General features: G+C 37.1%; 2 protein-coding genes across 6 annotated transcripts; both read left to right on the forward strand.

The window, feature by feature from the left end:
* The first annotated feature begins 4759 nt into the window (after nucleotides 1-4759).
* Nucleotides 4760-7857, forward strand: LOC125203801 (ACT domain-containing protein ACR1). 5 transcript variants are annotated; one of them, XM_048102255.1, is made up of 9 exons: nucleotides 4760-4868; nucleotides 5072-5152; nucleotides 5367-5449; nucleotides 5537-5582; nucleotides 6061-6175; nucleotides 6296-6363; nucleotides 6438-7088; nucleotides 7171-7272; nucleotides 7394-7857. In XM_048102255.1, the coding sequence occupies exons 3-9, from the start codon at nucleotides 5376-5378 to the stop codon at nucleotides 7751-7753; spliced, it is 1416 nt and encodes a 471-aa protein (XP_047958212.1). In that variant the 5' UTR covers nucleotides 4760-4868; nucleotides 5072-5152; nucleotides 5367-5375; the 3' UTR covers nucleotides 7754-7857. The 5 variants fall into 5 exon arrangements, with proteins under 5 accessions (XP_047958212.1, XP_047958236.1, XP_047958220.1 ...); XM_048102279.1 differs by having other exon boundaries at nucleotides 5072-5148; XM_048102263.1 differs by having other exon boundaries at nucleotides 4769-4896.
* A 3289-nt stretch (nucleotides 7858-11146) lies between these two features.
* Nucleotides 11147-15282, forward strand: LOC125200614. Its single transcript, XM_048098292.1, has 3 exons — nucleotides 11147-11827; nucleotides 12976-13163; nucleotides 14495-15282. Exons 1-3 carry the CDS (start codon nucleotides 11260-11262, stop codon nucleotides 15116-15118), a joined length of 1380 nt encoding a protein of 459 aa, XP_047954249.1. The 5' UTR covers nucleotides 11147-11259; the 3' UTR covers nucleotides 15119-15282.
* Nucleotides 15283-24167: the final 8885 nt, after the last annotated feature.

Genomic DNA, 24167 nt, shown 5'->3' on the forward strand with positions numbered 1-24167 from the left:
TTATTCAGTTATCGGGTAGTTGGGATAGGAAAGGAGGAGATATGGATGAAGAAGGTCTCTGCATTAGCATGGCGGCGGGCCCATTACTCTCTAGTTCCAAACTTCTTGAATTGTCAAGCTCATTGCTTTAACTTACTTCTTTTTTTCTTTTTTTTACTGTAAATACTTATATCATACACTCATTCATCCGTCATTAATTATCACACTTTAACTCAACACGAATTTAAGAAACATAATAAAAAGTGGATTAAAAAATTATTGAAATATATCACATTCCGCCAGTAACTGTCAACACAAATTTTAAGAATTAATAAAAAGTGAATTTGAAAAATTGGTGGAATATGAATCTTATTTTTATATACTTTAGCTTTATAAATAAATTTTGAGGAGAATGAATTAATGTAGTGTGAGGCTCTATCAAAAGTAGTAAAAGAAAGTGTGACAAATATTAACGGTTGGACAAAAAGGGAAATTAGTGACAAGTTATGGTGGACGGATTCACCGAGAGTAGTTTACGCTCCAATTCATAAAATTTGACTTAAAATTTCAATATATTTTGTGCTCCCTCGTTCTCATTAAAGATGACTCACTTTCTTTTTTGGTTTATCTCAATCAAGATGACTTATTATTAAAAATTGAAACACTTTTCTCTCTATTTTATTCTATTTTTCTTACTTTATTCTCTTTATTATACATACAAAATAAAATTGCATAAATTCTCGTAATCCCTAAAAAAAAGTTTTTTTTTTTGGAAGAGAGGGTACTATTTCTTTCGAGACTATAAAATGTAAACTGATAAAATTTGATCCAGGCTAATTTTGATGCATGTAAAAAAGAATCTTTCTAAATATTTTTAACTATAGAGTATGGATAATGGCGATCAAATCCGTAGATAATTTTTCATTGAAACGGTGAAAATCCTAAATTCAATTCTAAATGCGCTCATTTCCCAAATCAATAAATCCAAAGAGCCACGTGTCATGGTTAGAGTACAATTCCACGAGCAAGATGACTGGATGCAAATTACGTTCCACGTCAGTGAATAAGTAAAAATCGCATGCAATATACTACAAGAGTTATCATAACCATGGACGGATCTAGAAATTCTCTATAGGTGGGGCAAAATTCTATACAAAGAAATTTTAAAGTTTTGAGAAGGGGCACTTATAAAGGTATTTCAAAAAAAATTAAAAATAGTGATCAAAATAGCACAAATAAATTTTTTTGAGGTGGGGCATTTGCCCCTTGTTGAGAGCATATAGATCCGTCCCTGAATTCATAACTATATCCAAAAAATAAAACTGTGTGGCGAATAATATCACTCTAATGTAGAGTGAGTGTGTATTGATAAACCTTCACAGTGGTATCTAAGCTCTGATTTGGATTACGACTGTGTGGCTCAGGGTTTGGTTAGTTGCTTTACTTATTCTCAGGTGTTTAGAGTGTGACTAAGCTCTGATTTGGATTAGGACTGTGTGGCTCAGGGTTTGGTTAGTTGCTTTACTCATTCTCAGGTGTTTAGAGTGTGACCGTGTGAGATCGATCGAGACATGTGATAGTCTATGCATGGTCTTGATTTGAGGGGAGGTTTGCTACATCAGGAGATGTGTAATAATTACAAGCAATATATAAGATTTTTTACATTAGAAAATAAGTAAAATTGCAAGTACTGTAAAGATTACTCCAACTCCATTAATACCTGGTGTTTTGGGAAGTATCTATAAAACAAAACTGCAAGTAATATATAAGGAGACAATATCATTTGGGGTCTTTTGGGAAGTGTCTCTAAAACAAAATTGTTGGCATTTCCTCAAAGCAGACAATATCATACTACATTCGTTGCCTCATAGTTGAGTTATTTTTTCATTTCGAAAAGTTTCCTCACATTTGAGTCATTTTCACTTTAATCACTTTTTACTTTATTCTTTTTACCTTTTTCGCTTTCTTAATTTATTTATTTAACACACTCAACATTCATTTCTTAAACTCTGTGCTGAAAAGTTTCGCTTCAACAATTAGGGAACAAATGGAGTACTAATGTGGAGTTTAGGCGCAATCGATTTGTTTCTCTTTCTTTTCCTAGTTTATGTGTTTTAGTAATATGTATGATTTGATGTGATCACCACATTTTATTTATTTATAGGCAGAGAGAGGACAAACTCTAATAACCCCCCCCCCCGTCCCACTTTAGGAGTCCCGGTTGAAATATTCCATAAATGGTATTAGGCCCCACATTCCACTAACATTTTTTCACTCATATTTTATTATAAAACTAATATAAAAAAAGTAGGACCCACATTCTAATATCTTTTTTCATCAACTTTCCTTTACATTTATAAATACCCATGCCGAACTCAACCGGGACTTCTAAAGTGGGACAGAGGGAGTAATAAACAATTAATATTCTTCCATCAAAGTGACTATTTATATAGGATGTTTCTCTTTTACCAAGTAATGCCAAAATCAAATTAAATAATTGATCAAAATAATTTGATTTGATTTTGTTAGTCACATAAGTAATTAGGCCTGCTTATTCGGCCAGTTCCAGTTCTACCTGGTCCGGTTGACCGGGTACCCGGTTGCTAACTTTCATGAATCTTGGACCCGGATCTAGAACCGGAATTGAAACCGGCCGGGTAAGAACCGGTCGATTCCGGTTCCGAACCGAAACCAATTTGTAGTTTTAATTTTAATTTACGTATAATAATTAACTATAAGTTATTTATTATTTACCCTAATTTTAATCTTAACACCACCATATTTAGCTTAGATTCAACAAAAACCATACCATCTCCACTAAGTAATAGTAGTAGTATAAAGAAATTAGATCCTCCCGTTAGCTCACGAGTTGCCTGTGATGTCAAACCAGAGATATGGTATTTCCTTCGCATGTTTCCTCGATGAGTATAATGGTAAATAATAGAAGCCATAAATGAAGTATAATATCCAAACACATAAATTGAAAAATTATATGGTCAACCCAAGCTAGCATTTATTTTAAGCAATATCCAAATAGCAAAAGAATACATTCAGTAAAACTAAATTATTAAAACCAACCTTGAAAAATATTAATAAATAATTTACCTTTAATTAATATACATAAATTTCAATAAAAAAATCAATTTTATAAAATCTAAAATTGATATATTATTCAGCTCCGGATAAGAACCGGTCGGTTCCAGGTAGAATCGGAACCGAAATTTTTAAAAACATTAGAACCAGTACTGGAACCGGAACCAGCTCTCGGATGTCCGAATAATACCCCTTAATATCCTATTATGAAATTGTGTATTTGTGTTTATAGTTACAAATATTTTTTCTAGGATAATTTTATTTAATCACTCTTAATTTTAACAATGTTTTCGGGTCGTACTCTTTCAACTCTAAGTTTCGTTCGCACGGCCCGATTCGCCTTCTTTACATCCCAAAAGTTGTCTTTATTTTCTTTATTTGAAACAAAGTAGTGTTTAAATTTTATTTATATGTATATAGTAATATAGATATATATGTACAGTTGTAAAATCATAATAATGAGAAAACTAAATCATTAAAATTGAAGTTGGAACTTCGAACAATAATTGATAATTAAGTATTAGTATATGTTAGTCTTAATAATTATCATATCCTCTTCACAATATAATTTATATAAATAGGATTTGTTTCATAATTTTGTATGCCGATTAGTCGATTATTATTTATTAGGTTATCTGAATCACATATGAGTCCGGTATGAATATATATTTTTACAGATTTTGGGATCGGATACTCAATTTTAGAAACGTATACTGGAATTCGCAGGCTTAATCTGTATACATACTTTGGTTATAAGATCTAGTAAAAGATGGCACCGCATGAGGCGTCAAACAAAAGCAAATACACGAAAATGTTCTCAAACAAACATAATTAAATCCAGAGATTAACCCAAGCCGCCCGACAATTTGTGAGGGGTTCAATCAGGGTACATAGCGGCCCATTAGAGAGGAGGCCTTCAACCCACTGTCCTGACAGGAGCCCATCTACCAAGGCCTCACACTTGTGTCTGAGAGATGGAAGCTCCCACACGCCAGTAGTAGGATTCGAACCCAACTCCTTGTAGCAATATCTGCTCCCCTGGAACCAACTGCGCTAAGCCCCTGCGGGCAGCATCACCCATTTCTTTATTATTATCCATGTGGATTGACGTGGATCCGTTACATTATATTGTCCCTCTATAATATTTATATTTGATGGGTACATACATATTTGTCTATTATCGTCGTTGTCTTCAACAATCATCTGCTTTACTATCAATTCATAGAACCTCCATACAAAATTATTAAAAAATTATTCAATCAAGGAGCCATAACAGAAGAATCTCAAAGGAAAAGAATTAACAATAGACTTTTTCTTTGTTGAATAATAACAATATATAGACTTATTTTAGTAATTAATTATTTCCTCAACATATTTTCTTCAATTACAGTTGCTAATCAACCTTTTTGATAGAGTTAGAAATTAATTAACCGTGACACGTGAATTTTGTGATGAAGGTGACGTCAATCTACTAGAGCGTTCTAGAATTGGACAATTTTAGGCTTGCAACCCAAATTTAGAGATGACTACGACGTTCGAGGCGCCGCTTTTGTGGTGGGCAGATCCACGCGCCACGTCATCCACCGTTTCTACGTGGCGCGTTCCAGCTCTGATTCCTGTGTACCCATCTCCACCTTCGTTGACTCTACTAAATTTAACACATCATCTCTTCTACCCTATTTCTCCCTCTCCTAATTTCAAATCACATCTCTCTCTCTCTTCTCACAAACACACACAAATTAAATTGCTCCGAAAACCCTTATAGGTTGCACAGTTTTCACGCCGACGGCCGGCTTGTGAGTCAATTTGTGGTTCATTATTCTTGTTGAGTGAATCACTTCCCTTCCTTTATTTGGATATTAATTATTTCTCATGCATTTATGATACGGAATCTTGGTGTCTAGATTTCAACAATGTATATCTCATTCGTCAGATTTATCCTTTTTTTTCCTTTTCGATAGATTTGCAATGTGACTCACTTTGTTTATTTTGTTGCAAGAATGCCAAGAATTCAGTGCATCCCAAATTTGGTGATCCGGACTTTCGAATCCTAGTCAAATTCGAATAAAATTTCAAGTTGGTAATTTTCCTTATTTTTCAAGAAACCTAATATTTTCCATGATAGTTTAACGTGTATATGTTGCTTTCTTGTAGTATATAAGACTTGATTAACAAGGAGCACACCGTATCTCCTTTATCTTCACCCACCCACAAACATAGTTATATACGTTCTTGACATTGAAAGTTGGTGGCTTTGAGAGCTAGTAATTGTGAATTGGAATTAATTGGTGCAGTTTCATCGAATGATGGATATCACATACACGCCCTACATTGATCCAGACTTTGAATTTCTTTTAGAAAGAATCCATCCTCCAAGGTTTGTTACATAATTAATTTTTTTTAATATGCTTCATTAGTTTGCTTTACATAATAACTTCATGTGATTATGTGTTGGGGTTTTCAGGGTTTCTGTTGACAATGACATCTATCCAGATTGCAGCCTCATCATGGTTAGTATATGTAGTTTCAGAATAGACCTCAACTTCATTACTACTAGTACTTATTTGACAAATACTATTACCACTTAATTTCCATCTATTAGTTGTATTCTTCTTCACCAATTGTGCTCTGGAAAGATGAAATCAAAGAATTGTGTAGATATTAACATTCCTAATTTGCTGCATATTTTTCAGAACTTGATCCTTTTGAATTCTTATGCAATTTATGGAACTTAATATTCTTTCATCTAATCTAGATGAGGTTATGGAGATGTGTTTGCATTTTGTTTCATTCTAGTATACTATCTTTGAGTGCCTTGAGCCATATAGTAATGATCCAGTACTACTAAGCAACAAAGTTTGTAGCTTCAATTTCTATGTTATTTTATTCTGTGGTAATGATATTTATTCGAAGCAAGAATATTACTCCTCATTCATTGTGTTTTTTTTTATGTTAATTAATGATGGAAATATTTTTTGGTGAGTGCAGGTTGATAGTGCTAATAAGCATGGGGTGCTGCTGGAGATGGTCCAAGTTCTTACAGATCTTGACCTCCTCATTTCCAAATCTTACATCTCCTCCGATGGTGGTTGGTTGATGGATGGTGAGCCCAATATTAACATATTCATTTTCTTATATTTTAGTACTATATCATACAATTCACCAACCCAAATTTGGTGTTTTTCATATTCATTCTAAGCTGTTTTCATTGCATGGATTCCAGTCTTCCACGTCACAGATCAACAAGGCTACAAACTCACTGATCAAAACCTTATCCATCAAATCCAAGAGGTTCCTTGTTTTTTACTTCTGCCATTCACTATTGTTACATAGAGTCATAAGCTAAAGGTTATTTAATTTTATAGGCCATTTGCAAAAGTAGGCTGCCAAACAAGGAGGCCAGGCCTCGAGGCGTGTCGGCAGACCACGTGGCATTCGAGATGACGGGGCTGGACAGGCCGGGCCTGATGTCAGAGATGTCGGCCGTCCTCGCTGAGATGGACTGCCACATCTCTGCCGCTGTGGCATGGACTCACAAGGGCCGGGCGGCATGCATCATCTATGTCGAGGACACCTCTGGTGGCAAAGCCGGCCGGATGACCGACCCTGCCCGGGCAGCCCAAGTGCGGTCCCACCTTGAGAATGTGGTGGAGGCGCACCACCACGAGGACGAGAGGCATAGTGTGACTCTGGCTTCCCCTTGCCCCCACACGGAGAGGCGCCTCCACCAGCTGATGGCCGCGGACAGAGACTACGACCAATGCTGCTCGTGCTGCAACGGAAACAGCGAATGGGACGGCATCAATGTGTATGGTGGTTGCCGGAAAGAGCAGAGGAAGGGGCAGATTGGGACACATGTGAAGATACAGAGGTGTAAAGAGACCGGCTACTCGATTGTTACCGTGAGGAGCAGAGACCGGCCTAAGCTGCTGTTCGACACGGTCTGTGCTCTCACCGACTTGAACTATGTGGTTCACCATGCTGCCATTGGCTCTCAAGGCTCTACTGCATTTCAGGTATATACTCATCTCAATGAATCTAATTTTTTATTCAGGTATCCAATCCTCTTATAAAGCCTTTACCGAAAAATTATCGTAGGAATATTACGTAACGGACAAGAACGGGACGTTAGAGACCGATAGCGAGAAGCACCGGGTTACCAAATGTTTGGTTGCTGCCACAGAAAGGAGAGTTTCCCATGTATGTTTTTGTAAATTTCATCAATGTTTCATGTTAATTAGTTTGATTGATTAAACAATTTTGTACTCTGTATTAATTAGTACAATCAGTTACCTAATGTCTACTTGAATGATATATGCAGGGACTGAGACTAAAAATTTGCACTAAGAACAGGACGGGACTGCTATCGGACGTTACACGTGTTCTCCGGGAGAACGGGCTATCAATAACCGGGGCGGAGATTGGGACTCGTGGCGAAAACGCAGTGGGGACGTTCTACCTGAAAGACGCAACAGGGGAAGATGTGAGTCCGGAAACGGTGGAGGTAGTGAGACGAGAACTAGGAGGGCGGACAGTTTTTGAAAACGTATCCCCGGGGACATCTCCGGAGGCTATGCCCTCTAGAACAAGCAGCGGGGAGGAAGAGAGAACGAGCTTCTCGCTGCGAGGCTTGATCTGGTCGCAGCTGGAGTGGCTCTCCGGCAACTTCAAACCTACCTAATCTTGATTATATTTCAACATATGTAAAGGTTAACAATTTCTTTTATCCAATGTAAATGAATATCATATGTCAATAGATGTAAATAATATCTCTCTCTTTCATCACTTCTTTTGTTGGTTATTGGTTATATTCTGTTGCAGACTCAATTTCTCACACCAGGTGTGAGATCATTTAGATTTACTATATAAAATGTCGGTTCAAGATACATGACCATGTGCAGTGGTACAATCATACAAATATAAGACCATTTAATTACAATTGCAAATACTACAAGTTACATAACATTATATCGATGTGGACATAACTCTAATAAAAATTGGAATCATATCCTCACCCAATCATCCAACCAATGATCGATGATAATTCAACACAACGGGAAGAGCTGAGGGCGGAGCAGCGGCAGAGTCCGGCAATACGCCTCGAGAAGCCGCCCGTTCGCCGCTAGCTCCGCCACCAATTTTTTTAACAAGCGGAAGGGCCGCACAATCACCGCCCATTGCACCACCGGCCGGACGGCGAGGAGGAACCCTCTCCGCCTGTTCCCCAACCGTACCGAGCCGCCCTTCCACCTCCGCCGTCGCCTCCGCAACCAGGGTGGTGCGGTGGTGGTGAGGCCTCTTCTTAGCATAGTATAGTTGCACAAATATTATTCTTATATTGAAACTTAGCATAATGTGTGGTTTATATAGAGATAGTTTGAGTTTAAAGTTGGGTTAAATTATTTTTTGTACTTGATTAGATTCTATAAAGGTTTATTTAATAGCAATTCTCACCGTTTATAGTTTATAGTTTATAGTGTGAGATCAATAGTGCAGTGTGGTAATCATGAAGGTCATTATGGTGATAACATTTTTTATTGTTGTGTTTATTTTATTAATACCTAAGCTAAATAAAGTACTCATGACAAGAAAAAAAGTAAAGGGTATAACATATTTTCATAATCTTTAAAAGTCCATAGTGTCATGATTACGTGATATGGGCTTCTCATAAAAAGAATTATGAGTCTAATTTTCAATTTTAATAATCAAGTTGGTGGGTACAGTATGAATAGTTAAATTTAAATACTTGATTCGAGATTAAAATGTAGGTCAAAGCCTATAAGAGTACATCTTAGACAATTTTTCTTCATTTACCAATTTGGATTTTATTGGAAGAAGAATATTTAAGTTATCTTCAAATTTTGGACTATTTTGGAAAGAGATAAAATAGAGTTATTCTTATCACCTTTTCTTGAAATAAAGCTCAAAGGTTTTAACACCAATAAACATTCCCTCACACACTACCATAAACTTATAAAAAGAAGAAAAAAAAATCTCCTTAAAAATACCGGAGTTCTTTTTGTCAAATCTTAATCAGATCAAGTCTAAAACCCTAGCTACATTAGTGTCGCTTCTTAATCAACTTCTACTAAAATCTTCGATCAACTTAAAACACTCTTAAAAGTTAAAACTTAAAAGTCATAATATTTTACTGTTCAACCTCGTGTATCTTTGATTATCTTGTATTCATTCACATTCTCAAATATGAGCAGACTAAATTTTCTCCATATATAGTTATAAGCGTATTTATTGGATATGGTATAAATAAAAAAGATATTGGTTCTATGATCGTATATGTCTGCACATTAACTGTGACTTTCTACAAACTCCAAACTTACGGAGTATTAGATTGGTTACCAATGTCCAATTCAGATTCAGAAGAGGACCAACAAAAGTTAATTTGTGCAGACTGATTTAGAATAAATAAAATAAATAGACATAGAAATTCAATTATACTGTACGTACATGCAATTTTCCTAAGAGGAACGGTCATTCAACCCTATTACTGATATTTTTATAATGACGGAAAAAAATCGCAATCATTATGCATTGGGTAAATTTTGCTTATGATGAGATAGTGCATGTTACTACTTATAAATGAAGAAAGAATAAAATATACTAGTCTCCACCCAAATTGGTCGAGTTCAAATTTACAGAAACTTAATCGACAAATAAGAAGATTAATCACGGAACACACCCTAGGTAGAAAAAGTATACACTATTTTTCTTAAATGATAAGTTACATTAGTTATTGCGAGTAGGGGGTTAGGGTCCATCTTTAATTAGAATCACAGCGTACATCCGATCTCGTGCTGACACATGATACGAAACATGCAATATTATAAACACAAAAATTTAATATACATTTGTGAAGCTGTAGATGGATTTATGCAAATTGCATTCTAGTTATAGGCAAATTATATTTTATATTGTTAAGTTTTGTATTTTAACATAAATTATCTACAATACAAAATAAACTATTTATAAATGCAATCCATCTATATAAAAAATATAAATTAAACCGTCTATATCTAGCATGCAAAACTCAACAATAAAAAATGCAATCTGTCTATAACTAAAATGCAATCTGTCTATAACTAAAATGCTATCTGCCGAAATCTATTTATAACTTTTATTCAATTTAGTGTTTACATGTCACGTGCCAGAAGTAGTTGTAACTTTAAAATTAGTTAGCATATTAGGACATCCCCATCGTCCGCGCCCGATGTACGTTGGATATCCCATCGTCCGTCGCATCGTTCACCACTGTGGACGACGCGGACGATGCGACGCGTTTCCGTTTTTATTTATTTTTATTCAATTTTCAAAACCCATATATACCTCTCATTTTCACTTCATTTTTCACTCTCTTCACTTTCAAATTCACACTACATTTTCACATCTCAAGCAAAATGGATTCCTTCCGGAGATTACCCAAATCCGAATAGTCCGATGTTCGGTGGTGCACGATGGCCGGGTAGTTGCCTTCAACGGAGGTGTGTGAAGAGTTCACCCCGGGAAGGACGAACTACTCCGACCCCGAATCCATCGTCTTGACGAGATGTTGGATTGATGTTTCGGAGGATCCGGTGTTCGCCAACAACTAGAAGGTGACTGTGTATTGGGAGCGCATCGCCGAGAAATACAACGCGGCCAAGCCGGCGTACGCCTACAAGCGCCACTGGGATCAAATAAAGAAGCAGGTAAATTTGTTTGCGGGGGAGTACGAGAAGTGCAAGAGGGAGCAGGGCAGTGGCGAGAGTCTCGCGGATGTGCGGGACAAAGCGATGCAGTCGTACATGTCATTGTAAGGCGATTTCAAGCACTACCAGTCCTGGGCGCTCTTGAGGGATAGGCAGAAGTTCGTTGGTGGTGTGATTCCCCCATTGACGACGGCGAGGAAGAGGACGTCGAAGCGCACCTTCGCTGATTATACAAGTAGCGAGAGCGGCGTTTAGAGCGTCCCACTGTGGATGCCCTTAGGACTGCGAATATTTTGGGTTTTAATGTAAAAAGCTGAAATCTGAGGGGTCTTATAGAAAAATAGGCAAAAATGAATATGCTCTTGTGCTGAAAACAACAGACCAACCTCTTCAGTAGAATCCACTTCTCAATCCCCCAATCCCCAATTCTACGGAACACAGATCGCCGGCGACCGGCCCGATTTACTTTCCTTTATTCCGCATAATGTCATGGCTGGCCCGATCCATCGCAAACTCTCTCAACTTCGACGACCACGGTGACGGTGACGATGCTACGCACCCCGAAGCTAAGCTGCCCGATAACTCTGGATCCGATGACGACGAGGTGTCCTCACCTACGACGCCTTCTCGCGGCGTCAAAGAGGATCTCTCGGAGATCAGTAAAACCCTAACCCGCCAGTTTTGGGGCGTAGCTTCATTCCTGGCCCCTCCTCCGCAAGCAGAGGTGAAGATGGAGACCGACGCCGATTTGCCGGATTCGGAGCAGGATCCGATGTTGAAGATCCGAGGTGATTTCGCGGAGATTGGGGGCAAGTTTAAAAGCGGGATTTCGCGGCTGTCTAACAATATCAATGTTTCTGAAATCACTAAATTGGCTTCGAATTTCCTGCAATTGGATGATGACAGAGAGAAGCAGGATGGCATCGGTTCCTTGGGGGATGGAGCTGCTATTGGTGTTACTGAGGAAGTGGTGGCTTTCGCGCGTGACGTCGCTATGCATCCGGAGACTTGGATGGATTTCCCATTACCTCCAGATGATGAAGATGATGACGGTACGGTGAACATTGCTTTTGCCTATTTCCCCACATTCTATAGGTTAATAGGTTTTGATTAATGCTACAGCTGATGAAGCTTGCCAGGTATGTGGAAATCTATTGTAGATGCGGTTGATGTTTACTTCACAAAGACTCTTTTTGGTCCTCTTCTGCTTTTATAAATGGAATTTCGGTTGCTCATTAGACAATGCTATAAGTGTTTATCTGTGATTGAGAGTTGTTGGTACTTTATTATGGCTGATTGCTTATCTTAAGTTCTTAACTAAGTAGTGATTGGGGAATTCCTGTGCCGGTATGAATAAGTTGGAAAGTTGTAACTAATAACTTGGATACTCTATGAAACTTTGGATCACGATGCATTGCATTGACAACAATTTATCAAACTTCAAAGCTATTTATGTTTGATTTGAGCTTAATCTGAAAATGATATTTAAGGATCTGAACTGGTCTTAGTTGTTGAGTTTTGGCTAGCTCAAACTCAAATAGTTGCCTTGGTAAGCTCAAACTTGACAGTTAGTTGGTTGAAAAATCTTTTCCACTAATTAATGTCCTTCATCATCTTAATGAGCTAGTTTAATTGCCCTTCCTAGGTCTTATGACAAGATTCTACTATCAATAGTTAAATGAAAATGCATCACTATGTAAAACACAGTCTTATCAATAATCCAGTTTAGCCAATCCTGGAAAGGTTACAGTTAGCCCAAATATCATTGCTCACATTTAATCAGGCTTTGCTTAGAGTAAGTGCTAGAAATCAAGCTTTGGGAATACCTGGCTTAATTGCAACCTTTGCTGGACCATGCAGAACCATTTTCTTATTGTGAATAGTTTCATCCAATTCAATTATTACCTGTCTTTGTTATGGCAAAATTATTATAGATTTCTATACTCTCTAGCAAGGTAGTCACTTGGCATATCAGGATTGTGAATGAATTTCCTGAAGTATGAAATCTTCTAGTTTTGTTATTCGTTATATGGTGGCATGCAATTGCAATATTAATATAATATATTTGGTAACTATGAAATCCTTGCAGTTTTTTCTTATATGGTAAATTGGTGATTGGTGGCATGAAATTACAATAATCTTGGGTAGTTAGATTTGTATGTGAGATTTGTTTGACTCCCTATTTTTCTTTATCTGTCAGATTTTGATTTGTCGGATGCCCAACAAGAACATGCTTTAGCAGTTGAACGACTTGCCCCAAGATTAGCTGCACTAAGGATTGAGCTCTGCCCTGGATACATGACTGAAAGCTGTTTTTGGAAGATTTACTTTGTGCTTGTTCACCCTAGACTGGATAAAAATGATGCTGTACTTCTGTCAACACCACAGGTTCTTTTTCATCATTACTGCGATCTTCTATCTGACCCTTCATTCTTGTTCTTTGTACTTTTAAACATTTCACATCATCAAACCGAAGAGCAAGTAGTTTATTTTCTATGCATACATGATAAGTTTAGTTAAAATGAAACTGGATGGATAGTTTTGTGAGAAGGAAACAGAGAATTTTTTACTGATATGTACTCAAGTTAATGTGCTTCTGTTATTACTTTAAAGTTATTGCATTATACACCTGTCACCCATCAAGGTGCAGGCAAAATCCACCCAATAGAGACATTTACAAGTCAGTATTGCACAAGGAAATACTTTAATGTATTTGTGTGTTATCCATGATAATTGGGCATACGTTTATCTTGCAGACTTTTGAGTTGTGTAGTTGACTTGTTAGGTCATGTCCAAATATTCCACCATATGGTTGTTTGTTTCAGCTCATTCAGTTCACCGCATGCTGAGAAATAATATTTGGTGGGACAGGGTGGGGGTATGCCAGGGCTTGCGCAGCATATGTAATGAGAAATAAATGAGTAAAGGTCGAATTTCATCAGATCCTAAATGCTTTGTCCCTTGGTTAATTTTGTAGATCTTACAGCCAAATTTCACTAAGTAGGAAACTGATAGTTTTTCAAACAGCATAAAAACTAAATTAATAGCAAAAGAGCCTACTTGGTGTATTATCTCTGTACTTCGTACACTTGGTTGCCATTGGACTAGAAAATGTGCATTGCTCATGTTTGTAAACCCAATTAACATGTTTTAGTGATATTGTTTCCCTCCTAATTCAACCTGATTTTGTAGTTTACTCATTTCGTATTACTTGGCAGCTTCAGTTCTCTTTCCCCATATCCAGCTTCTGCTCGTTTCTAGCTCTTTATTTTCAACTTCTTGTGGTTAACTTATTCTCAGCCTCATATTGGTTAGCTATGTACATATGCTTGGTAGTGCAAATTCAAGGTATATACTGTATTTTATAATTCATAATAGTAGTATTATTTTTTGACTAATCCACAGATGTCTAAAAGTTTCGTGCAAGGCAAGTTTGAATTTTTAAAACTCTAACATGATAGAAGTCCATTGATTGAGATCTGTCTCAAATTCTCGATAACCTTCTGTTCTTAATGCTTTTGTTTTCACTGTAACACATCACTTCTGTTTGCTGTCACTGAATTAGCTGGACTTGTGTAGTGTATTATAATGTTTAGATAGATGCATGGAGTTGAACTAAAACAGTTTTTTGAAGTTATTGGAATGCATTACCATGCTGTACTTATTAATTCACTGTCTAAGCTTCAAATATATCCAACTCCATTACCACCACCTTGCAGATTCTGGAAGCCAGGGCCCTATTGACACATGAATTGAAGAAGCGAAATTCAACTAATACTGAAAACTTACCTGGGAAAATTTCTTTGAAGCCAGAGGAGACTGATTCTTCTCACCATGAAGAGCCCCTTTTGGCGCCATTCCCTGAACCTGTATCTGAAAAGGCATCTATAGTGAACACTGGGACTTCAACAGCTCCAGATACTAAAACAGTTTTATCCTCAGCTGACAGTACTCAAATCCAAGTTGTTGACAAGACTGTCACTGAAGAAAAGCATGACGAGCAAGGTAAAGATCAGCATTCGGGATCTAGCTCTTTGGATGTTTCCGGAGACAAGGATGAAGATGATGCAGATGACTGGTTAAAGGAAGAAACAGAAGCTGGTGATACTGTGGGAAAGACTATTCCCATTGAGAATGATGACGATGTATCATTTAGTGATCTTGAAGATGACGATGCAGATGTCCCTATAAGTTACAGAAAGTCAAATGGCAGTTCTGATAAAGATTCACGAGATTGGGTTCAGTTGGGAAAAAGCTCGTCTAAGGATGTTGATGCGAAGCACAACGACAAGGACAAGGAATCGAATGACTGGCTCGATGTTGATGACATTATTGTCTCTTGATTGAGAATGTAATCCTGTATTATTGTGCTGTGAATAGATTTATCGTCATGTTTTCATGCATTAAGGTTTTATAACGATAATGCTTTGTACATAAGGCTTCTAAATGAAGCTTGGCTTCTCAACCAAATTATTTCTCTTAGCGGAAAAATGATTTATAATTTGTACGTCGCCGTTATGTTTGCGTTCAAAGCTTTTGTTGTTGATATTGGGAGGAAATTAAGGTACAGTTGATTGCCAAGTTTTCCCTAAACTTTACTTGATAAAAGAAGTTCTGGTAACAGATTTTTAGCTGATTGGTCTTCATTTTTTTTGTTGGACCATGGGTATTCACCGGTGGACAGACTCAATGATTATTCTTCGTGATTTGCTGGTTCCTCCAAGGATGGGACAACTGACCTAGGAATTTAAGGTTGCTTTATACCAAAAGAGAAGGCTTGATCCCTTAACTATTTATGAAGGATGAACGAGTCTCATGTCATTTGATTACACCCCATGCATTTTTTGCAGTAATCGAAATAAAATGAAATGAAATGGAAGACATGGACGCTTTCAAATCATGCATCCTCGTAAGTATAATTAGACAATACAAAAATCATTTATTCATATATTATTAAAAAAAATCTAAAGAGGTGTTATCTCTAATGAGAAAAGAGTTCCATCCAAGGCCGGAAGGGGATGACAAACTTAACCCCGGGGCCGTTGAGCCAAGCGGCGGCGGCGCCACCTTCTGGAACTCCGGCGCCGCCGTGAGCCTCTGAACAACATCCCTGAAATCGACGGGCTCCACCTTGTAGATTTTCGGAGGGGTCGCCGGCATCGGGGCAATAGGCTTTTTCTTGATCGCCGGAAGTCTGCGGACGGAATGGAGATCCGAAAGATACGACGGCGGCGGTGGCGGCTGGGTGTTCCTTTCTTTGCGAGAAGTGAAGTGAGTTGAAGTGTTGGATGAATTTGAATAAGAAGATGGAGATGAAGTTACAGAGTATGAATATGTATCCATATATGGAAATGCGTATTTTCAGATGAGTTTCTGTTTCAGATATAGTAAAAGCAATGTGAAAAGCACTAGAGTTGAGGAGGTGTATATATAGTGAAATAATGCAAAAATAAAAAAATTGAGGAATTGTGATTCCAAATAGGAGGGAAAATTGATAAATTGAGAATGCAAATGCAAATTTGGTTTGTCGTGAACGTCGGCGGCGTGGGGCGTTACATCATGGGTGGTCAAGTTTGACCAAATTAAAGAAAAGGCCTCCATTATTGTAGCATTGATTGTTGTAATGTTGTAAACGTTGCATTTATTTCAGAATTTGCAAATGTGAATAACGAGTGTAACGGTTGAGTTTTTGTGGACAAGCCGCCGGGGCCATTCTATTTGTTTGTTGAAAAAAGATTTGTTTTTTTAGGTCATGATAAAAATGGTTTGAGTCACGGGAAATGTTGACCGGCAAGAATTCAACTCGATTGTAATATCTCTTATATAAAAATCATCGGATTAAGTTTATGTGATTGATCTCTTCTCTCTATGCTAATATAATACATCAACATATAATATTACCAAATTAGTGTCAAATAGTACTAGAAAAGTTCAACTCCAAACATCGACAGATCTTGAATTAAACACAAGTGTGCTTAGTTAAAAGATAGATGAGAGGTAAGAAGAATATCCACTGTTGCTTGATAAACATGTAACTTTGATTCTCTTATCACTATAATTTTGGTGACATTTTGGAGTATTTTTATGAATATTTTATTGGGTGGCGGCTGCAAGTAGGATTTCTTCGATTTGGCCGAGTAGCCTTAAATTAATTCAGTATTAACTTTGTCAATAAACAATAACTAAGGTCTAAACTAAACCGGTTTTAGAATTGATATATGTGTACGTATGCATTTTGAATTTCTAGAATAAGATCCTATATTTCATGATGACAATAATTTAATTAAATTTTTTTTGTACTATATCGTTTAATTAATTAGAAAACTGTAGGTGAAAACTTCTACTACTACTTTATTTGTTCTAATATTGTTGGTCTATGGTTGCTTGGTTCAAGTGTGAACAAGACATATTATGTAAGCACCCACGTAATCTATATAGTTACTATATGGTTGTGGCCTTGTGGGGGCATACATTTTATAGGATATTATTAGTGCATCCACCACAAGTCTCTCATCAGGGCATCCGCATCGCGTCTTGATGCGGTCTCTATCTCGTCTCGACGAGACGAGACCGCATCGAGACGGCGATGCGGCATGCATCTCGTCCCGAAGAGACGAGCCGCCTCGTCGCATGTCGCGTCCCGAAGAGGCCGGCCTCGAGCTGGCGAGACACGCGCCTTGGCGACGTCGTTAATATCCGTTTAAAATGTTTTTTTTTGTTTTTTTTTAAATCAGGAAATTCGAAAATAAAATAAATTAAAATATTGTAATTTTTGTATTTTTTCAATATTGTAATAAAAATCGAAAATTAAAAATTAAAATTAAAAATACTCCATAGGATTTTAATTATGTATTTTTCGGATGTTGTGATTTTTGTGGTTTTTAATGATTTAATGAATTATTAGTATTAATTTAATATTTCAATGAAATATTAATTGAATTTGTTGGAAATAAAAATAAAAAATGAAATTGAATAAATAGTTAAGGGATGAGATGGTTAAGAGATGGAGGGATGCAGGTGTTGTCTCTTAGTTAAGAGATGAGGTGAAAAGTACAGTGACGCCCATGAATAGTGAAGAGATGAGACGGTTAAGAGACGGATAAGAGATAGGGATGGGGATGGCTCATCCCTCTGACTATATCTCTCATTCGCCTCTAACTATATCTCTCATTCGTCATATCATCATTCCTCTCAATTTTTCATATACATACACACACATACTCCAATAATAATAATTTAAAATTTAAAATTTAAAATTGAAAAATTTTCAATATAGATCATGATACGGATTAAGTACAGACTAGATTCAATATGAATCAATATACAGATTCAATTGATCAGTATATAGATTAATGCTTGCATACTGATTTTACGGGATTTATGAGGGAATAAAAGTATGACCCGTATTTTACTAACATTTTAAATATACTTTTATTTATATTTTTTAAAACTCGTTTCAAAATTAAAGTGGACAATTATTGAGGGCGGAGAAAGTATTATTATAATATTATTTTATTTAATTCACAACAATCTATAATATGTCTTACATGTAAACTCGTTTTTTTATTGCAATTGTGGAAGCTTCATACATGCATCATCTTTTCGATTATCTCTAAATTCTACTTTTCTGCCATTTATATTATCACAAAGGGTAAATACTGCATCCGTCTCCCTGCATGTGATTGATCTTTTTCTCTTTATCACACTATAGATGATCAATTTATATTTTTATTTTCAATTTTATTCTTTCTCCACTAAACATAATAAATATCCTTTTCTCTAATCTTGTTCCCAAAATAAATCCATCTCTTATAATGAAATGAAATGAGTATTAAACAATCTATAATCTGCATTACATATGAGATTGTTGTGTACTAGTATAGTATTAAATATTTCCGTCATTCTACAAAAACTTCAGACCTTCATGATATTTTCGGTCATCTCTAAATCCTATTTTTTCACTATTAAGTATATTATCACAAGCTAATAAATTTTTAGTAATAACACTATCGAACTATCGGGCTATTTAAATTAATCCATAAAATGTGGATTTAAATTGGCATCCCTTTTTAATTTGTTAAATGAAAATTTTGTAGTGCGCATATTTCCTAATACCAATGTATAAAATTGACTAAAAGAGAATAAATGGATGACAATTGCAACATAGCCGATTTATAACTAGTCGTCTAGAAGCATTCCCTACCGCACGAATTCAAAAATCATGACATTGTAACCTAAGGTCAGATTGAATTTCAGAGTCAGAAACAACTTCGACAATTTCTTATGAGATCTGTCGTTAAATTATTTCTTTATGACCACCAGTTTTTTATTTTTATTTTTCAATCGTGTGTTTATTTTCGTGTTTACGTTCGTTTTGCCTAATTTTTGTACAGTATACAATAAAGAAGTTCCTGCAAAATGTGTTGCTTTAATTTCAATAGTTGCACACCGCACACGTGCGGTTTTATTGTCACCGGGTAGACCTTATTTGACTTCAACGTTAGTCGTTAGGAATGTCAGTGTAGTTCATAATCCATGGGCTATCCGAATAGCCTACTAAATTTTGAAGGTCAGAGTTAGAAATTCTCAACCCGATAAAATTTCGATTAGCCTGCAATTCGAGTGGTCAGACCCAAAACCCGATGTGCAGGCCGGTCCAATCCCTTGGTATAACTATTGTCTATTATTTTTTCATGTTTGACATATAAATGTATTGATTTTTGTCATAAAAGAAACGGGCTGAATATAATGAGACGGACCTAATTAAAATACGACTCAACTATAGTGTTACGGAGGAAATATTTTTACTTCATGTGTACTAATTAAACAATATAATCTATTATCAATCACTTGCTTTATTCAATGCGATTTAATTAAAAGAGCAAAATTCATTAGAATTTAAAAATCATGGTAATAAATTTCCAAAATTATATTATTGCAATAAAAAAAAGTAACATAATTTAAATCCTAAACATCATTCAAAGTTAGAATATAAATAACTAAAATTTGAACTTTGCCCGGATACACCAATGTATCTCTTGTTTTGTGGGCTTAAAATTCTATTGTGTTGTAGGCTTTTAATAGTGTAATTGTGCAATAAGTTATTTCTCGTCTCATCCAGTTAAGTCTAAAAACACCGCATAATTCTACCGGTGTATCCTATTGCATACTGATTTGATTATCCGTTCTCTGTCTAATTTAATCATCTTTGAATACTTACAAACTCCTACATGAAAGAGTATCTGCAGCTGTTGCAAAATCATCGTCCGTCCGTCAGTGCCAGCGGCAAGGACGAGCTCGTCCACCGCTGCAAGCCGTCCGTCCGTGCATGGCGCTGTCTGATTGGCCAACGGCTTAGCCGTTGACATCTTCAACTTTTTTTTAAAATTCAAAATTAATTTAAAAAAACATGATGTGAATCCGGGTAGAGCTAAACCAAGGAAAGTGAGGTGAAGGGGTGATAATGAGCCAAGCCGCAACTGAGGTCAGATTTGAGCAACGATTCGCCTTTCCATATGTTGTCACAATGCTCTTCAAAGACCACCATTGTCTTTCCCATCGAAATAGCTTCACGTGGGTATCTTGCACGACTCAATCGGAGCTTGGATGAAGAAGTTATGGTTGTTTTACGAAAGTCGCGAAGTCAAGCAAAGGAGGCTCCAGAAAGTTCACGCGGACGGGTGTTTTGTTGCATGAAAACACCCGACCGGGCGATTTGTGTCCGGGAAGAATTCAAAAGGCGGGATTTTGAATTATTTTGAGTGTCTTTTCATATTCCAACCCTAGTTTGAGTGACTTTTCATCTCCCAATCTTCCACATCTATAAATAGGGCCTTTTTTATCTTTTGTAATAGATTAGAGATTAGATTGAGTTTAGAAAAAGAGTGGCTCCTTTGTGAGTGTCCCTCCCCATGTTGGGTGAGATGAATGTTTGGAAAAATCCATGCCGGTCTATGGTTACTTTGTGGTTAGCCCGGGGTTAGCCACTTGGTAAATTCACAACTAGCACCATGTAGCTAGTGGTGGAGCTTGAGTGAGAGTATACCCTAGGGGCGGAGCTCGAAAGAGTATACCTCTAGTGGCGGAGCTTGAACGAAAGTATACCCTAGTGTCGTTGAAAGGTTCCAGGTTCTTTCCCTAATTTTACGTATGTAATTTGGAGTGTATCCAACTGATCAGGAAGAGATTCCCGACCCAGCTGAGTCGTTGATACGACAACCGGGACCTGGCTTCAAACAAGTTTCCTCAACCCACTTCTACTGATTAGTATAGTGGAGGTAAGGGTCGAATCCCACAAGGATGAACACGTTTGGATAACTGCGGTGACTTTCCTGGGTGTTTTTGGTTAGCTACCACGCTTGGGTTGAGATTTTACCTAGGCAAGAGATAAAGGTGGTACTCTACTGACTAGTGGGTGTGAAAATAACAGGCATGTGGTGGTGTTCGTGGAAATAGGGGACAAGGTGTCTCAGAGGCATATGAAAAGTAGACAGTTACTAAAAGAGGAAATTTAGACTACAAGGCATATCTGGTGGCTAGGTGTTTCTCTGACAGGTCTGGACAGTACAACTGAAAAGTAGGGAACAAAAGCAAAAGTAACTTAAAAGTAAAGTGGTCCAAACTAAAGTTGATTTTGACGTTTTCTTCTTCACCAAGCATTAACAAAAATCAGATGAACACAAACACCATAACTAAACTCAGATTCATAACCTCAAACTCAAGATCCATTGATTAAAATGCTCAAACTTAAAATAAACGGTGAAACTGCAATTTTACTTCTACTGACTAACATGCAAGGCGGTAATTATAATGCAAAACGAAGACTCAAGCACGGAGATTAGACTAAAACATAACTACAACTTCAGATCGACAACTCCAGATAAGAAAACACTTAGAAATTAAAAGCAACAACTAGATCTAACTTTCCTAGGCAGAATGAAGCAAACTCGAACCAAAGCGACATATGAAATAGAAACTTCATAATTTAAATGTTGGAACTTCACAAAGTACTTCAAAAGGCAACAACGATGAGTGTTTGCAACAAAACCAACGACGAAAACAGGTAAAGATTAAACTAGAAAGCAAAATCACGATTGTTTTGCCACTCCGGGCGATGATACTGCTATACTACTACGGCAACTGGCTGGAACGGTGGATCGATGACTTCTCCGGCATACTCTTGGACGTCAAGTGACCATAGCTGTGGCGAGGAACGAGAGGTTGGACAATGCTGAAGGACTGATCTTCTAGAGAGAATTCTACTAAGTGTGTTTTAGAACCGAGAACTTAGAGCTCCTAACCGAACTCTAAGGAACCAACTCTCTTCTCTCTCTCCAAGTGGCTTCTTTTATAGGGAGGCTATCCTTCACGTTTTGACTTTTCTGCCCTTGTTAATGATCATCCCAGCTATCCTTCTTCTCCATCTCGAGCCTTTTCTCCGGCATGCATCCCTGGTCGTAATGCACCCTTCTGGCGCCATTTTCACTTGCGTCACCCGAATCGTCTCCTACTGACTTGGATCCCTTAATCCTGCACACTTAAGCAACTGTTTTGCAGATAATACATGCATTTCACGACATACTGACCAGTAACCAAGGCTTAGAATACGACTTATCAGTCGTGTAGCTAGCGAGTGAGTCGATATAAATGGTTACTTGGATGAAAGTTGCCAAGGGTTGCCATCATCTTTTTGGTGGAGGTCCTTCGGTCTTCAAGAGGTCATTTGTTCACTCCTCAATTTCTTCCATTTCGATCCCCCTCGTCCATTCTATTTTTGTTCTATCCTTTTGTGGGATGGAACACCTATCCTTTTTAGTGTAATATTTATTTAAGTTTCAATGTAATGCGTTTTTAGGTTATTGTTGTAGTGTTTTTAGTTTGTAATTTTAATTGTATTGTTTTTACAAGAACAAGTCTTGGGCTAATTTTGGAGATTCTCATCATTTGGTATCAGAGCCAAGTTCTTGTTCTTGTAAAGTTTGTTGTTTTGTTAGAAATATATATAAAAAAAGGAGGAATAAGCTGGACGAAGTCCAGAGGGAAGTTGTCTAGAAGGCAGGAATGATAATAGCCTAACCCAGGAAAAGGAGGAACTCTCATAACCCGACGCTTCAGTGGTGTAGCATTAACTTAAGAGAGAATCGATCCTAACATCCCTGGTGAGGAATGAGTGATCGAGTGAATCCAACAATCGGGTAAGTAAAAGGCTATCTTGACAAGCTGACAGATTGACTAGGTTAGCTCATGTATATGTGTTTACGTGTTTGTATGTTTTTTTTTTCTTTTCTTAAACCTTTTAAGTTTTTAATTGTGTCTAGAGTCCAAGGAGTCGGTCAGGAGATAACCTTGCTTGAAATTCGCCTTATTCTTTTTATTTTCTTGTCTTTATACTTGAGGACAAGTATGGTTTAAGTGTGAGCAGTTTGATAAGGCTAATTTCATGCATCGGTTATATGGTAAAAAGCGTTACAAATTTGCTGGGTCTAACATGTTTCCTAAGCCAGGTGTGTGATAAAATCGCTAGATCGAGGGAATGCTGAAGGAAACGGTCTAGCAAAGGAATGAAGTGAAGTGAGCAGAATTCAAAAGAAAAGAAGGCGTGACGGAGGGAGTCAGTGGCTGAGGGCAACAAAGTCTATCTATACCTCGCTGGACCCCACTCCAACGCCTATAAATAGAAGAGCATGCAACGCACAAGGATATCACTTTTTCACTCTCTTTTAGCTCACACACATAACACACACTTGGGAATGGGAGATCTGGGGTAGTTCGGGTTACGAAAGGGTTCATTTCTTTAGAAAGTCTCAGTTGCAACACCGTCCGCGTGTGGACGAAGATACAATCTCTTTTAATTTCAGTTGTTTTGCACTTTTGCGGTCGAACTTCACTTTCGGGAGTCGACTTGGCTGTTGATGTTACTTGTTATCTTTTCGCTTCTGTTGGTTTGCGTTTAGTTGTGATATTTCAAGTTGATTTACGTAGATCTTGCTGCTGAGAGTTTATTTTAACAAGTTTTATGTCGATCTCTGTTTTATTTTGATGTTGTGGTACTCGATCTGGGAATTTGGTGATAGATCTGTGGTTTGTTGACTGATTGGAGGTTGTTGTTTAAATCTGAAGTGATGAAGTGTTTCTGTTGGGTGGAGTTTGTGTCGGACGCTTGGATCCGGAGTGGATTTAGCGTCTGAGGTTGGATCCGAAGTGAGAAAAGGAAGTTGTTGGATGGATTTGAGTTTTCTGCTTGTTTCCTGTTTTACTTCGTCTAGCATCTGTAGATCCGTTCAGTTCTTCGTTGTTATGCATCAATTTGATTTAGATTTAGTTTGCTCTGCTCTGATTTCGTTCATGTTGTTTTTCTTATGAGTTTTTTTTACGCAATTTGGTTGAAGAAGA

Source organism: Salvia hispanica, chromosome 1 (genome assembly GCF_023119035.1).
Source record: "Salvia hispanica cultivar TCC Black 2014 chromosome 1, UniMelb_Shisp_WGS_1.0, whole genome shotgun sequence".
In the NCBI taxonomy this organism is placed as follows: Eukaryota; Viridiplantae; Streptophyta; class Magnoliopsida; order Lamiales; family Lamiaceae; genus Salvia; species Salvia hispanica.